General features: G+C 34.0%; 1 protein-coding gene across 8 annotated transcripts in view; it reads left to right on the top strand.

Moving 5' to 3' along the window:
- Window positions 1-15,163, top strand: part of RTTN (rotatin) — an 89,215-nt gene that overhangs the window by 13,654 nt on the left and 60,398 nt on the right. For all 8 annotated transcript variants that reach the window (XM_054059131.1, XM_054059132.1, XM_054059130.1 and 5 more), the window contains 9 exons: window positions 801-916; window positions 2,696-2,866; window positions 4,123-4,335; window positions 6,300-6,412; window positions 7,551-7,677; window positions 10,072-10,197; window positions 12,199-12,315; window positions 14,145-14,284; window positions 14,525-14,696. In XM_054059131.1, coding sequence (XP_053915106.1) covers window positions 801-916; window positions 2,696-2,866; window positions 4,123-4,335; window positions 6,300-6,412; window positions 7,551-7,677; window positions 10,072-10,197; window positions 12,199-12,315; window positions 14,145-14,284; window positions 14,525-14,696 — 1,295 coding nt within the window. The remainder of the gene's footprint in view (window positions 1-800; window positions 917-2,695; window positions 2,867-4,122; window positions 4,336-6,299; window positions 6,413-7,550; window positions 7,678-10,071; window positions 10,198-12,198; window positions 12,316-14,144; window positions 14,285-14,524; window positions 14,697-15,163) is intronic.

Below are 15,163 nucleotides of genomic sequence, written 5' to 3'. Positions count from 1 at the left end.
CTGGCTCCAGATATCCTGCCTTGCTTTTCATGAAACCTTCTAGTCTTTGAGTGCTTCTCCTCTGTTTTCTCATTATCTGAGGACCTCAGGGGGAGCTTTATATTTGTAGTAAATGTAGGCTGTAAATGATTAAGCTCTGGCTAGGTGTTTCTGCAGCCCCGTGTTCAAGCATAAAACTGTACAAAGTATAAAAGTTACTAACAGACCATATTAGCTTTGTTGTTAAGAGATACTGAGTCAGAAGGAATGATGAAAGTTAATAAATGCTAGCTTAAAAACAAGAGAAAAAAATTATTATGGAGAAAAGTACAAGCAGATAAAGTGCATATTTATCTCCTTATCTTATAAAAAAAGTTCTTAAACAAAATAATCCAGGAAGAAAGCCACTCCTGCTATGCCAAAAACGTAGATTAACAGGAATAAGTAATATATGTGGGAGATCAGTAACCTAGCTGGCTGAGTGGGGTAAATAAATGACTTTATACTGCATGTCAAAGAAATCTATAATCAGATTTACAGTTGTAATAAAGTGCATTTAGTACTGTAGGATTTAAGGAAAAGCAGTCTATTTATCAAGCGTATGATTGCTTTAATCTCTTCTATTGTTATTTTGGCTAGTTGTTGCCTTGCGTGATTAAGAGCTATTGGTGGCTGAAGGCAGTTAGCATTATTTTAGTAGACGTGTATAGGAAAACTAGAATTTTGGACTTGGAATAATTTCTTGTTCGTAATGGTGCTTTCTGTGTATTGTAATATAATATTTTGTCTATATTTGAATTTATCCTCATTTGTATTCCTAGGCAGTAGGAGAATGATGATGGAAGTTCTCGAATTGCTTGTTGAAGACATGTTCCTTATTGGTGATACTATTTCTGAAAATGTTTGGGAAGATGATAGCCTTTTTGCATTGGAATTGGTAAGATTCTTCAGGCTTTGATCAACTGTATCTAACAGTTTGCTTTTATAAGCTTCTGACATTTTCTGCAGTGATTCATATCCCTATACAATCTTCTGCAGAGCTACTCTTTTGAAAATCTTTAAATTTTAATATTTAAAATAGTTTAGTACTAGTTTTATCACTGGCACATTATTTTATTTTAAATGTAAGTTCTTTTATGAGATGATATTTGAAATTTCACCTCAAGAAGATAAGTAATGAATTTGTCTTGTTGACTCTGTAAAGCAGCCACTGAGATAAACGTGTAGGGAAGGAGATCTGAGGGAAAAGTACTGACTACCAATGTTGGAGACTAATTTGATGTAAATGACAACTTTGACTTTCTTTACTCCTTTTAAACTATCTGTTTAAAACTAAGGAGGTAACTGTTTAGATCCAAGACTGGAATTGTAAGATGCATGATACCCGTTTCCTACACAGGACCTAGAGATTGCTGCACAGATTTCAGCCATCCTTAACTCTGTTGTTTAGTTGGGGAAGAAGGAGGAAGTCTTTTTGGCCTGGGAGAGGTTGGAAGCGTTGAAGTGCTGTTGCTCGAACAATTAAAATTACTAGAACTATGTACCTAAGCACAGCTGAGAGTTCTTATGTACATGAAATAAATTATTGAATAACAGATTAAATAACAATGGGTGACTTGCTTTTTTGTAGACAACTGAAAGGTGATATGTAAGCGTGGCTTATGCATGTAACAAACACATAGCAGTTGCAGACTGAAACTTGTCTAAAAGCTTGAGTTACGTGTAGTTAGTCTTAAATGCATGTGACTTAAGTTAAAATTCATGAAAATACCACAGAAATGAAACAATAGTATTGCAACAAGTATTAATTGGAGTATTACTGTAAGCTTCCTTCTTCTCTATTTTACGAATTATAATATTTATATTATTTATAGGATCTAGCAGTGAATGAGAAATTTTCTTTGAATTAAGTGTACTGCTCTGTCAAAATCTACTGTAATAGATCACATGAAGTCAGTACTGAAGATTTCCTTGCTGAACATTTAGTCCGAGAAGCTTACTATAATCTTTTGTGTAGTATAACCTGGATCAGTATATTCTGTTGCATTTAAATCTGTCAGACTACAGTAGAAACTGTGAGCATCGTCACACTTCACTTATATCATACTGAATGTTGTTAGTAGCCTGGAAATAAACAAGCAAAAGTCTGCAATTTTATGCTATTATATTAATTTTTAAAAAAAGAAAAAAAAAGACTTTGCTTATATAACTTTACTGGCTTGGCAGAACCTTTAGGCTTGTTAGTAAAATACTTTTCAGATATAAAATTCACCACTCATTGAAAGTTATGAATTTGCATCAATCTGTGATGCAGAGCTGCACTGTGCAGTACAATTCAACAAAGCTAATTTTGATAAGGCAGTTAAAGGCAGGAGATAAGGAAAAGATGAAGAGCTAATTCTAAATTTTAAGGAAATTCAAAATAGTTAAAATTGCAGAAGTTCAAAAGTGTACTGTGAAGGAATTAGGGGAGGGGAAGGAGAGTAACCAGTAATGGGTAATTACTTACCAAAGTATTCAGAACTGTAAGTGAGTTAGAGTGAGGTTTAGAGCTGAGCAGATGACAAAAAAAGTGCTGTGTATTTTGTACCATTTCTGCATTTTTAAATAATTTGCTATACTTGTGTTAGGATGCTCTGGGTGTTGTATAAATACTATAAAGATACGGTAATGTTTCAATTGTTTCCAATGATTTTGTTTCTGATTTTGTTTTCAGAAAGACAAGTTGCTTCTGGTCTTGGGTTTACTTGGAGAAACTATATTATATCACAAAACCAATATAAGTGCAGAACAGCCTGAGGTGATGTTGGTGCATCACAGAATGGCTTTTATTAGCACTTCACTTTTCACTGTTAGATTGCTGCAAATACTTCTCCCTGTTGAAAAGGTATTCCGTCACTAATTTTAAGTGATTGTCTTTTGGTTTTGCATTTTAAGAACGCAAAATTGGTACCTTCTTTAGTGATTAATACTAGGAGAATAGTCACTGGACAAAGAAATTAATGTGGTTTACATTGGCGGATGTATGATCACAGAAGGCAACTTTCTCCATTAAGTTTTCAGTGCATTGTGAAGAATATTCTGCAGATTTCAAGTCTTCAAAAAACATTTTTGATACAGCTTGTAATGAGTTCTTAAAATCCAGTGTTCTTTCTCCTATGGTGTTTTTCCTGATACAATGCATGGTTTGCAAAGCTGTACTGCCCCCTGCTTGTTTATAGTATGCGTGCAAGTAAGACTGGAACTAATGTTGAAAAACAGCACTCTTAATCTGATGGAACATTGCAAGCAATTATCTTTCATAAATCATAGTGATTTTAATTTTTCTTTGCTTGCTATGCTCTTTGAGAAGTTCTGCTGTAGCTTTTGAGTCATAGTTTGTTTGGTTTTTTTCCCCTGTTTATTTCAGACAAAGAGTTCTGACATTTTAAAGTTTTGAGAGATGGTTAGTGTTAGAAGATGTCAAAACCTTACTTTTTTTTTTATTTATTTTTACTGCAGTGTAACATTTTTAGATGTTCTTCAGTCTGCATAGCAGATTAATTTTCAGTTACAGCCTTTTTTTACAATATTTAAGTCTTTCATTATTAATATAGGTAGTTTCTTTTACCTGCAAATAAATGTAGATAGTAATCTAATGACTTATTAGAATTCTTGCTTTATGTTCTTATATTCTTACTTGATGTCAACATTTTATTTGAAGGAACACTGAACACTTGCAGTAAAAAAAGACCCAAAAAACAACAGAAATCCCCGATCTTAGTATGTGTTATTCCTATGTGCAACTGTAGACAGCTTTTTATTAAATACAGAATTAATTCTGGTCTGTGTATTCTCTGCCATCTAGTGGTTAGACCACAAATTGTCCCTGACCAGTGGTGTGGGTGGTTGGTGGTGTTGTGGTTGGGTCATGCACAACTTTTGTGACTGCTTGCAGTTTGATATCAGGGCTGATATCTAATGAACTCTCACTTTTTAATTTAAAAAAAAAATATTTTTTCCTACAAAACTCGTTTGATGTGTTTCTCTAATTTTTAAGTAGCAACAAGAGTGGTTGTACTTGTTGAATGACTGTAAATGCTATTATTGGTCTTACTGTGTTTTCAAGATGTCATTCTGATAGTTGTTTGTTTGCTTTCAAAGGCGAGTAAAGTTTTACAAAAGAGTTTGCTGAATGCTTTATTTCTTCTCTCTCTGGATATGTCCTTCTCTTTGGAACATCCGAGCATTCATGAATCTGTTGCAGCCTATCTGGAGCAGATGAGTACTGAGAACTACAGTATTTATAAACAAGCTTCAGAAGCTGCATATTCGATTGAATGCACTTGTAGCTTTATGACTGAAGTTCATAAGAAGGTGGGGAATTTTACTATATAAAATATTTCTTATGGGCAAATTTCTTCACTTTCTCTGTGGTAGAAACTGTAGTCTAGCACAGCTGAGGAAAATCTATAAGTATCAGTATTCTGTTCCATGCAAGATGTAGTTACTTTGCTTTCACTACTACTACTCATGATGCTTGTTTTTAGTGAGAGTAAGATTTTTACAAAGAGATAAACACTTAGTGATTGGTAGTAGTCACAAAACCTTTTATGGGCGAAGAAGTTATAAAAAAAGCGATTACTCTATTCAAATATATAGTATATGTATGTGTTTGTGTGTATGTATGTAAGTTGTCCGGTATTTAAACAGTTCAGAAAATTTTAATTCCCATCTACTTGGCAAGTGTAGCTCTAATAAAAAACTGCTTCTAGGCTATGTGAGATTTATGTTTCGCTTTGATATGAAGACAACTAATATATTTTGCTTTATTAATTAGGAGATTCTAGCATACTACTGAAATATTCTCTGTTATCCAAATTGGCATGTAATTGTGCAAAATGCTTGTTACATTGATGCTAGAATAAATGAAGAAAATACAGCAACATAAATGTAGAGCTGTCTTAAGTGTGAGTTAATCTATCCTTCATATAGGCAAGTTCTGAACTGAATAGAAGCAATACTTTGCTCATAAAATACTGTTTACAATAAAATTAACTCCAAATTTAAATGGTTTCTGTCTAGTGTACTTAGTAACCAACAATATGAAGACATACATACTTAAAGTAAAAAAAACCACAAGCTTTTTCTTTAATGTTAATAGTGAATTGTTAAAGGTTTAATAATTAAGTCTTTTGTTATACTCTTCTCACATAAAATGCATATTGACTTTAAAATATAGTAATTTGATTATTTAATAATAATTTGATTCAAGGATGTGTCTATTCTTGGGCATTTTAGAAAGCGTTTTGAATAGAGTTGTAGTGTTCATACTGTAAAACGTTAGACATACATTATTCACATTGAGTGTAATATTTTATTTGGATTCAGTATCTGAAAGGTTTTCAGCTCCCAGGACTAGGTTCTAAAATTTATTTGTTTGAAATCTATTGAATTTGTTAATGAAGTGTCATGGTTTAGCCCTGGCCTGGCCAATTTTGGCAGCGAAAACGGAGCAACTAGGCTCCCAATTACCTTCCCCCTGCCCCCTGCCACTCCTAGGGAAAGGAGGAAGGGGACTTGCGCATTGGAAAACTAAAACTACAGCTTTAATAAAATAATAATCAAAATAATCAGATAATAATAAAATATATACAAGTATATGAGGTTGTGTGCCCGCTCCACCTCTTCATGACTAGACATCATCACAAGGGCTGCAGAGCAGGCACAAGGGTAAGGGTCTAAGGCTAGCAGTGAGCTGGGCTTAGGAACTGGATTCAGGAATGCATGGATCCAGGATCGGGGCAGACAGATGAGGTCTTTACTGGACATTGGCCATCACAGAAGAGAGAGACCCTTATGATGTCTCAAGTTTATACTGAGTAGGATGTATATGTATATGGGATGGAATACACTGTTGGTCAGTTTGGGGTCCCCTGTCCTGCCCACCCCTCCCTACAGGTGTGACCCTTCTTCATCTCTGACTTGCAGCACTCCACTAGCTTGAGGACAGCCTTGGTTACTATAGAAATAAATATAAGCAGTGGCCTTTCTGCTTAACGGTGCCCTGTGTTATCACTTATAGAGACAGACACTGTCTGAAAAACATGCAATTAACTCTTAGACAAGACTTAGCTGAAGTTAGAAAACTGATTCTACTTTAGCTCAATCCAGAACATCAGGTTAAGTATAAATTTGGTGAAAGGCATCATACATAGTTAGAATACATCTAGTTTGTAGATGTATTAAATTATGATAAATTCTGAAAGATTATGCAATAAAAATGTATATTTTGTATATGAGTAATTTTGATACTTTCATTCTCTTCATTTACTTCTCAGGGGGACAAGAATCTTTCTGAATTAGTAGAATTGGCAGATCAGGCCTTGAGTAGTCTGCCCTACCATCAACACTTCACTTTGCTCCAGGAATTCATTCATATATGCTCAAATATGTGAGTACATTACTATTTAAAACTCTTACTTGAGAAAATATAATCTTTTTTTATGGATAAACTTCTCAAGTAGGAGCTCAGCTTGTTCCAGTACAGGGAATGGACAGTTGTTTTCTTTTAGCCATTGAAAGGTTTATTCTAAATAATGTCGTTCTGCAGTGGATTCCCTGAAAAATGAATTCCAGGTTCTAAAAAGTAATGTTTTAATCTTTTCTATGTGTAAGCTTTTATGATTTTGTATATAAAGTCTCTGTGCTTTACAAAGAAATATTCTTAAACCACTTTGACCAGTCTTTAAACTTTTTAAATTCCTTTGATCCAGGTGTATTTGTGTAACTTAATTTTATTCTACTTTGAGAAATCCTAAAGAACTTATTGTAGATGCTGTTTCTCACAATATGGCATCTCATTTATTAAAGAACAAGTTTTTATTGCTTTTTAGATTTTCCATGTCTCTACTTAGAGTATTTAAGTTACCCTGTGGTACCTGAAAAACTTCTGTATTGAATGCTTAATTTGAAACAGAAAATCTTAGTTTTATGCTGATTCAGATTTTAAGTGTAGCGATTATTTTCAAAGGCAACCACATTTAAAAGCTCTTCATTGTTTTTTAAATTATGAAAAATCCAACCACTTTTCAGTGTTCTAATGCTTATAGAATTATTATTTGATTGCTGTTTCAGGGAACAGGAAATTCACTTCTTTTTTTTACTCACATAAATTGACTTTGTGATAGTCAGATGGACTTATACCTATACAAGGAAAAAAATTCTGAAAGCATAGGACTTTATATTTTTTATAGTCATATACTGTGATGTAAGGAGCCTGTTGAAGAGTTTTATGTTTTCAGGTGAACAGAAATATTTATCAGGCTCCTAATTTTGATAACAGAATTTTGAAAAAATATGATCTTTGGTTACCTACATGTATAAAAATAAATGTACAAATGTGAAGATTGATGTTATGATTTTGGCAAATATTTTGTAATACCTGATCTTTTGTCTGTCAAGGCATTTTTCAGGATGTACATTTCAAGAAGTGTTTTTGAGAAACTATCCTGAAATTTAACAGGAAAATTTTTGTTGACATCTTTGAGTACTGTAAGATAAATAACAGTTAAATTATTTTTCATATATAGTTGGAAGTCTCCCGAGGCTAACTCGTCTCTCCAGGCTGAGGGTCAGAAGGTGCTTCTCCGTCTATTGTCTCATCCTTTACTGAATATAAAAACTGAAGCCTATCGCTGCTGTTTGGAAGTGGTTAAGGTTAGAACTAATGCTCTTGATGTTGCTCTAAATAATGTCTCATATGATTTCCTCATTAAAAGCATTTTTAGTGCAAATTCTGTTTACTGTGTTATATGCTTTAAAAATATATATAGGCCTGGGCTTGTGGTTTGGTGTTATATTTTTTGGTATTAAATCTATTTGGTTGCGTTCCTTCAAGTATTGCACAGGATCTGTAGAGCAGGGAAAACAGTGACTGACAATTTCTTTTTTTTTTAAGAGGATTCTTAATGCTGGTTTCTTTGAGCTTTTTTTCTGCTGTTATACAGAAATATTTCCTTTTCATTTTGCTTTTGAATAGAGTTCAAGTGTTCAGTTTTGCTTTTCTCCTGAAATGAAGTTAATAGAATCACAGACTCCTTTGGGTTAGTCTAGCAGTCTGTTTCATTAGATCAGATTGCTCAGACCCCTATTCAGCCTGACCTTGGATGTTTCTAGGGATGGAGAATCTACCACCTCTTTGGGCAACCTCTGCCAGTGTTTCACCACCTTCACTGGAAAAAAATAAATAAAAAAATAAATCTTTCTATATAGTCTGAGTCTAGTCTCTCTTTAAAAGCGTTATCTCTTGCCCTTTTGCAACCGGCTCTGCTGAAAAATTTGTCCCCTTTAAGTATTAAAAAGACGCAGTTGGGTCTACCCAGAGTTTTCTTTTCTCCAGGCTAAACTATGCCAGCTCTCTTAGCGTTTCCTCATAGGAGAGGTGTTCTGTCCCTCTAATCATTTTTGTGACCCTCCTCCAGACCCGCTTTAACAGGTTCGTGTCTTTCTTGTGCTGAGTGCTGCAGAGCTGGACACAGTACTCCAGGTGGGGTCTCACAGCAGTGGAGAATCACTTCCCTCAACCTGCAGGCCACACTTCTTTTGATGCAGCCCAGGATAGTTGGCTTTCTGGGCTGTTAATGCACGTTACTGTCTCATGCCCAACTTTTCATACACTTGCACCACAGTCTTTCTTTGCAGGGCTACTCTCAATCCCTTTATCCACCAGCCTGGTTGCCTCGAACCTAGGCACAGGATCTTGCGCTTGATCTTGTTGAACCTCATGAGGTTCACATAGACCTGCTCCTCAAGGGCAGAATCATAGAATTGTTAGGTTGGAAAAGACCTTTGAGATTAAAGTCCAACTGTACCTGTGCACTACTAAACCATATCCCTGAGCAACTTGTCTACCCATGTTTTAAACACCTTCAGGAATGGTGACTCAACCACTTCTCTGGGCAGGCTCTGCCAGTGCCAGATAACCCCTTCAGTGAAAAATATTTTCCTGCTATCTTCCCTGCACAGTTGAGGCTATTTCCTCTCATCCTGTCACTAGTTACTTGGGAGAAGAGACCAACATCTACCTCAGTACCCACCTTCTGTTCCCTTCATAGTGAATTTTTAACTTCCCTCTGCTTTGTTTTCAGGTTATTTTTTTTTTTGTACCTGAATAAAAATAATTTTGAATTGACTGTTTTTCTGCTTTATGCAGTGATGCTTACTGAAGGAAAAGTGAAACAATAACATAGTAACAAAATACTGACACTTTCAGAATAGGTATTTTTACCTAGTTTACACTTTAATTGCTTGGACCTTATAAAAAATGTGAAAGAAAAATACCTCTTTTCTCTTATGTACAAAAGCTTGAGTTGTGTTTATGAACATGTAAGTCCTCTTATGTACTCATTGTTTTAAAACCATTATTTTGGGTTTTATTTTGTTCTATGAGGACATTTTGTCACTGCCTTAGTTTTGTATAAAGATAGTGCAAGAGAGAAAGCGTGAACTTCCTGAAAGCATGACTGTACTAAAGAATGGCAATAACATTCAGGTCATTGACTATTTCATATTCAGGTCATTTTAGGTATTCAGTAATATTGGCTGACAAAATTAAGTTTTCTATTTTGATATAATACTTTTTCATAATTCTTATTTTCTGTAATAAACGTCAGCTAAACATACTATGCTTATAGCACAATTCACTAATGTACAGAGATGCTGAAACTCATCTTTTGGAAAAAAAAAAATATCTCCACTGAAGTGACACTTGTGTCTTTTTGTGAGATTTTTACCTCCAGTTTTAGGTCTTGCTGGTTTTATTGTAATACCAAATAACATATAAAGTTTGTCTAATTTATATCTCTGATAACAAAACTGAAGTTATGTTGTATTTCTTAGTCCTGTGTAGCAACAGGAATTTTCAGTCAGTGATTCAGAATGATAGTGTTTCTTTCAGGGCTGTAAAGTTTAACTTCCAGAACTGTAGTCTTCCAGACAGCATGGAGAGCATCTTTTTCACTGGATGACGACTTCAGACAAGTCTATAAAACATGATGTAGTAGTGGAGACTATCTTGAATTTTAAAACTAACCATCTTTATTTTTACTGAAGGACTGTTTAGGTATTCATAATATGACTAGGCCTGTGTCTTCAGTCTGCCATGGAGTACACTTTCTTCTTCATCCGAAAGTTTTATATGAAATCTGTACATTTGGCCTTCAGGAAGATAAGAATGAGGTACTGTGTTTAGTATCTATAAGTTGGTATGCATAGGCAGTAGATGTTGATATTCTCCATGGTTAATTCAGAGGCAAAATAATGTGCTAAGCATAGGTTGCGTATTACATTCAATAAAGACCAATGAAAAATGAAAAAAAAATGTTTTTTAATATTTTACTGTGATACATTCAGGCTTGATACAATGTGCATATGAGGAAATAGTATGTATAATAGAAAACATTAAGTCTCACTTCTTTGTAAAGGTGGAATGACCTCCAAAATGCGTGCATTGGTTGAGGAACAAAAAGACATTTTAAATCTGCAATGTCTTTGTTATAAAAATATGTTTCATCACTACAAATATACCTGTGTTTTAATTTAATGCCCTGAGTATTATAGAAATGTTTTATAGTATTATGGAATGGGGTCAAATTTCAGTTGGATTTGTTCATATGCATGAATGCTTAACATGTATCCACTATTTTCTAGCTTATGTATAAAGCTCAGTAGGGAGTCCTGAGAGGGTCTAAAAAATGGGTTATTTGTACCTACTTTCTAGGTGATCTATAAAGAATAGTTGGAGGAAAAAGAACATTGGATAACAATGTTTTTATTTGGGTTTTTTTCATCTTGTCTCCTGAAATGAGATCTTTTTTTTTTTAACACAGTGCTGTGCATGATTCCATTAGTTTTAGTTGTTAGCATTTCAAAGGGGGAAGTAAAATATCTTTGATAATCTGCTATGTATTTGTACTTTGTATGTAATTTATCTTTTCTAAGGGAATAATTTTTATTTTGTTTGATTACTCCCTTGGATGCCTAATTAAAAAGGCTGCCAGTTTTTCCTTTAGTTATTGGTCAAGCATGACAACTAGGCTTCAAATGATATTGAATTTAAAAAGGTTGTTGGGATAGAGAATGCATGTTTGCAAAATTATCTCATTTTGTTCTTTTGACCTTATAATGCATTCTTAATATTCCAATAAAATATATAATGAAGATCATATCTAAGCATATTTTTTTTTTACTTCTTGAAGTTATATCTGCTACTTAAGTTTGCATAAAGCATCAGTTTAATCTTTCAGGCGTGTCACAGTGAAAAGAAATTGAGAAGGACCCTGTATTCCAATGTTGGGCTTAAGATTTGTAATGTGATTTTACAAACCCAGGCCCTTAAAGGTTGGCTAGAGTGATATTATTAAAGGCTGTTCTTCTTGCATGGGTAAGAGGATTTTTAGCTCTGACATAAAATGTAGTGTTTTAGCGGCTAAAGCTAGGTAGTTTTACACTATGCAAGGAAAAGTGAGTTCTGAGAAGCTGGGTTATCTTCCCAGCTTCCTGTTTTTTTGTTTTTTTTTTTTTTAGCTTTCTTTGTTCCCATTGTAATAACAGTATTAACTAGTAGCACTTTAATATTGCATAAAGTATGCATTGCATACTGTATACAGGATACATTAATGCAGTATAAGTGCTGTATCGTATACCTTTTTTCTCTTCTGTTAAAGAGTTTCAGACTAATTCATACAGTTTGGAATATTTGGTAAAATTCCTAGTATTAGCGTTTGCCTCAAGAAAGTGAAATGGCTATGTAACAGGCTTTTAAGTCTCTTTTCTTCATGTATCTTCAGAAGCATATCATAAAGACTAGGAATGAAATACCCCAGAAAAGTAGGGTCAGGAAAGAAAAGAAACAGAATTTGTTTTACCTGCAGGATAGAGGGACAAGTAGGTGTTTAGATTGAAGTAATGATTTATCTTATTTCAGAAGAGACAAACCAGAGTTTTAAGGGGAAAATTATTGAGTGCTGTTGAGGCAGAACTATTTGTGTGTTTCCTCTGAGAGGTTTTTCTAACAATTTAATGTTTAGTGTGGCTGACAATTTAAAAGAAGCATTTTGCAGTGGCAATATTTTTGTCTGTAGATCCTCTTTGAGATGTTTTTGCATAACATTCCAAATTAACGCATTGGCAAACTGTCCTAGAGACATCGTTGATTGCATTAGTTTTGTTTCTGAGCAGGTGAACTCTACAGCCAAGGCCATTCTGATGCATCTATTCCAAGGACGGCTAGTAATGGCAGTATTGACTTGGAACAAGTTTATTGAGGCCCTCTGTCCCATCATTCCTGTTTTACAGGTACTTTTAAGTGCTTTAATCTGAATTTAATGCATGAAGTCATGCAAACAGCAACACTGTCATGCTCAAGAACAAAGAGTACATACACCTAAGTAGCAGGTGGGAAACAGTTTAACAGTAGTATACCTACAGACTTGTTTTGTCAGATACCAAATGGAGAAATGTTTTATAGTGATTCCTAATGCCAGCCAAAGTTTTAACTTTGGATTTGTAGACAAATTTTAGCTTGGTATTACTAGAATGTGAAACTTTGAAATTTGTAGTAGAAATCAGCAGGTATTAACTGGGATTGAAATGGTTTTCAGATATGAGTGGATAATCCAAGTATAGTTTAAAATATCGCATGTTTTTGAAAGTTAGTAATTATTAGAATGTCTCTCATATCTTAAAAATGAAAATTTTAACTCGTTTGTGATGGCTGTATCATTTTCTCATCAAGTATGCACTTCATAAATAGCAATAGGTATAAGCTGTATTTTATGTGTATTATCTTTGGGTTTTTTATTTGTTTTCAACATTATTTGAACTGTCAACGGTCAGTGTTATCCCTAGACCTTTGTCTTCACATCTAAACAATGTGCAAATTTTCTTTTCATTATCTTTACTCTTGGCTCAATCTAATGGGAACTTAGCCTAATTGCTCCATGTAAATTCTTTCTTGTTTTTTTTCTAGTGCTAGAAATTTCCCTTCTATGATCTGCCTGTAGTCTTCCAGATTAGATTATTTTGCTGTACTTATCCAATGTCAGTTTTTCCTGATATCTGCTTTTGTGCCTTGTTTCTGTCTCTTATTTAACTTAGCTAATGCATCCAAGTATATTTTTTGTCTTTTATTTTTGTTCAAAAATCACTCTTGATAAGTATACTTACTTATTTGTAGCACTGTTATATATTAATTTATTACCTGCACCTCAGTATGACCACAGATCGAAAAACATGCTTATATGCTTAAGCCCTTACAGAAACTACACAAAAATCAAGGCAAAAATGGCAAGAAATTGAAGATAAGATGGGCCGTGAAATAGAAGGCCTAGATGGAAAAATGTGCAGAGAATATACTGAGAACTGAAAGTGGGAGAAAGTTTACTTAAGAGCTTTCTCACCCAGTAGTGTCAGCTTTTCTACATTGCCCATACATATCTTCCATAGATACTCAAGATTAGGTAGATGTGGGGGTTTAATATAAGCTGTATGCTAAATGCGTAAGAAAACTTATCCACCCCTCTTATTTCTGTGAGCAGAATTTTCCTGTATGCCATAGCCTGTATAGGCTATGCTCAGTAGATACTTGAGCAAAGCATACCAGGCAACTATATTTACCCAATGCATATCAAATGCCTTTTATTTTACTCTAGTGTTTAAATCAATGCTGTATCATTGCTTGATGTAACTGATTCAGGTTTGTCTTGGTTGTGAAAACCATTTGACTAAGTATCTGAAAATAGATAGGATTTAATGTTTTGCAGAAACTTTGTAGTAGGGAATGAATTGTATTTATTGAAATGGAAACTGAACTTAGTGAACAGCATCGTGCTAACAGATTGAAGGATAAAGTTTCAAATCAAAGAGCCTCTGGGCAACATAAAAATCCTTATTTGGATTTGTATACAGGATCATTTTTTAAATTGTTTTTATGGAGAAGGATCAGTCTGCAGAAATTGAATGTTTTCTTAAAAGTTGTTATTGTTTACCTGGGAGGTGGAGCGATGTGTTGCTCCTTCCTCACCTTCCCTTACCTCCTAAAAAGGGAATTACCTTGTCTAATTTCCTCAGTTAGTAAGCAAGTTTTTTTTTTAATTTTGGAAACTCTTGGTTTTTGTTTATTTTAGGGTTATGCTGACACAAAAGATAAGCTAGGAAACTGTGTCCTCACTTTGAGTGAAACAACCTCTGATAAAGAAGAGGGTATTCTCCCTAGAACTACTAGACTACGTGCCGCTCTGCGTCTTCTCTTCTCAAAAAAGCAGTTGTAAGTAATGCTCTGTAGCATTTCAGCACATCTACTGTTGATTTCACAAATACCTACTCTAAAAAGCCAATCAATTATTATTCAGTAGGTTGATTTGAAAGTAGATTAATCAATAATGAGTTGAGTAAGTACTTCCCCAAGACTGTAGTAATTTTATTAACTAATTATTTTTTATATATACAACTAAAGTTTTCAATTGTAAGGACTTTATATATTTATTTTAATTTTTCACTCCTATAGGGTTCGTTCTGTAGCACTTAAACATTTATCATTCCATCTTTTGAATGAAGAGGAGGCAAACCTGAAACGCCCACATCTGCATGATAGTGTGCTTTCTGGTGTCTCAAACTTATTTATTGTAGAAAGAACTATTGAGATAAAATTGGATGACAAAATTGAGTCAGTAATTAAGGTGAGTAAACTCTGTCTAAATATTGTCATTAATCGGCTATTCTACCTGCCCAATCACTAAGTTAGCATCCTTTCTGAAGGATGCAGTATTTCATACAAATTGGCTTGCTTTATAAAATGAAATCTGTTCATATATTCTTTCCATGTGAACTTAAACACTTGTTTTTATTCTACTATATGCAATGATGAGAAAATAATTCCTTTTCTTTTTCTGTCCTCTCTGCAAATAAATTAATGGCAAAACTTCAGTACAGAGATCACACGTGCTCTGTTTACAACAATTTCATTGTGCATGGGTAGAGTCTGATTTTTCTCACATAGAGCCTTTTTTCCCCACAAAATCAGTTTTACTGAAATGGGCACAAATTTTTTAATATGAAATATTCTAGAACAGATTACAAATTTATGTCTGTGTATTCTTAACTTCGCTACTTTTGCAAAGTAAAAAATAAATCACAAGTATTTGAC

The sequence above is a fragment of the Cuculus canorus genome, chromosome 2 (assembly GCF_017976375.1).
Source record: "Cuculus canorus isolate bCucCan1 chromosome 2, bCucCan1.pri, whole genome shotgun sequence".
Lineage (NCBI taxonomy): Eukaryota > Metazoa > Chordata > Aves > Cuculiformes > Cuculidae > Cuculus > Cuculus canorus.
Note: the sequence above shows the minus strand (reverse complement) of the source record. Positions and strands in the feature narration are given on the sequence as shown.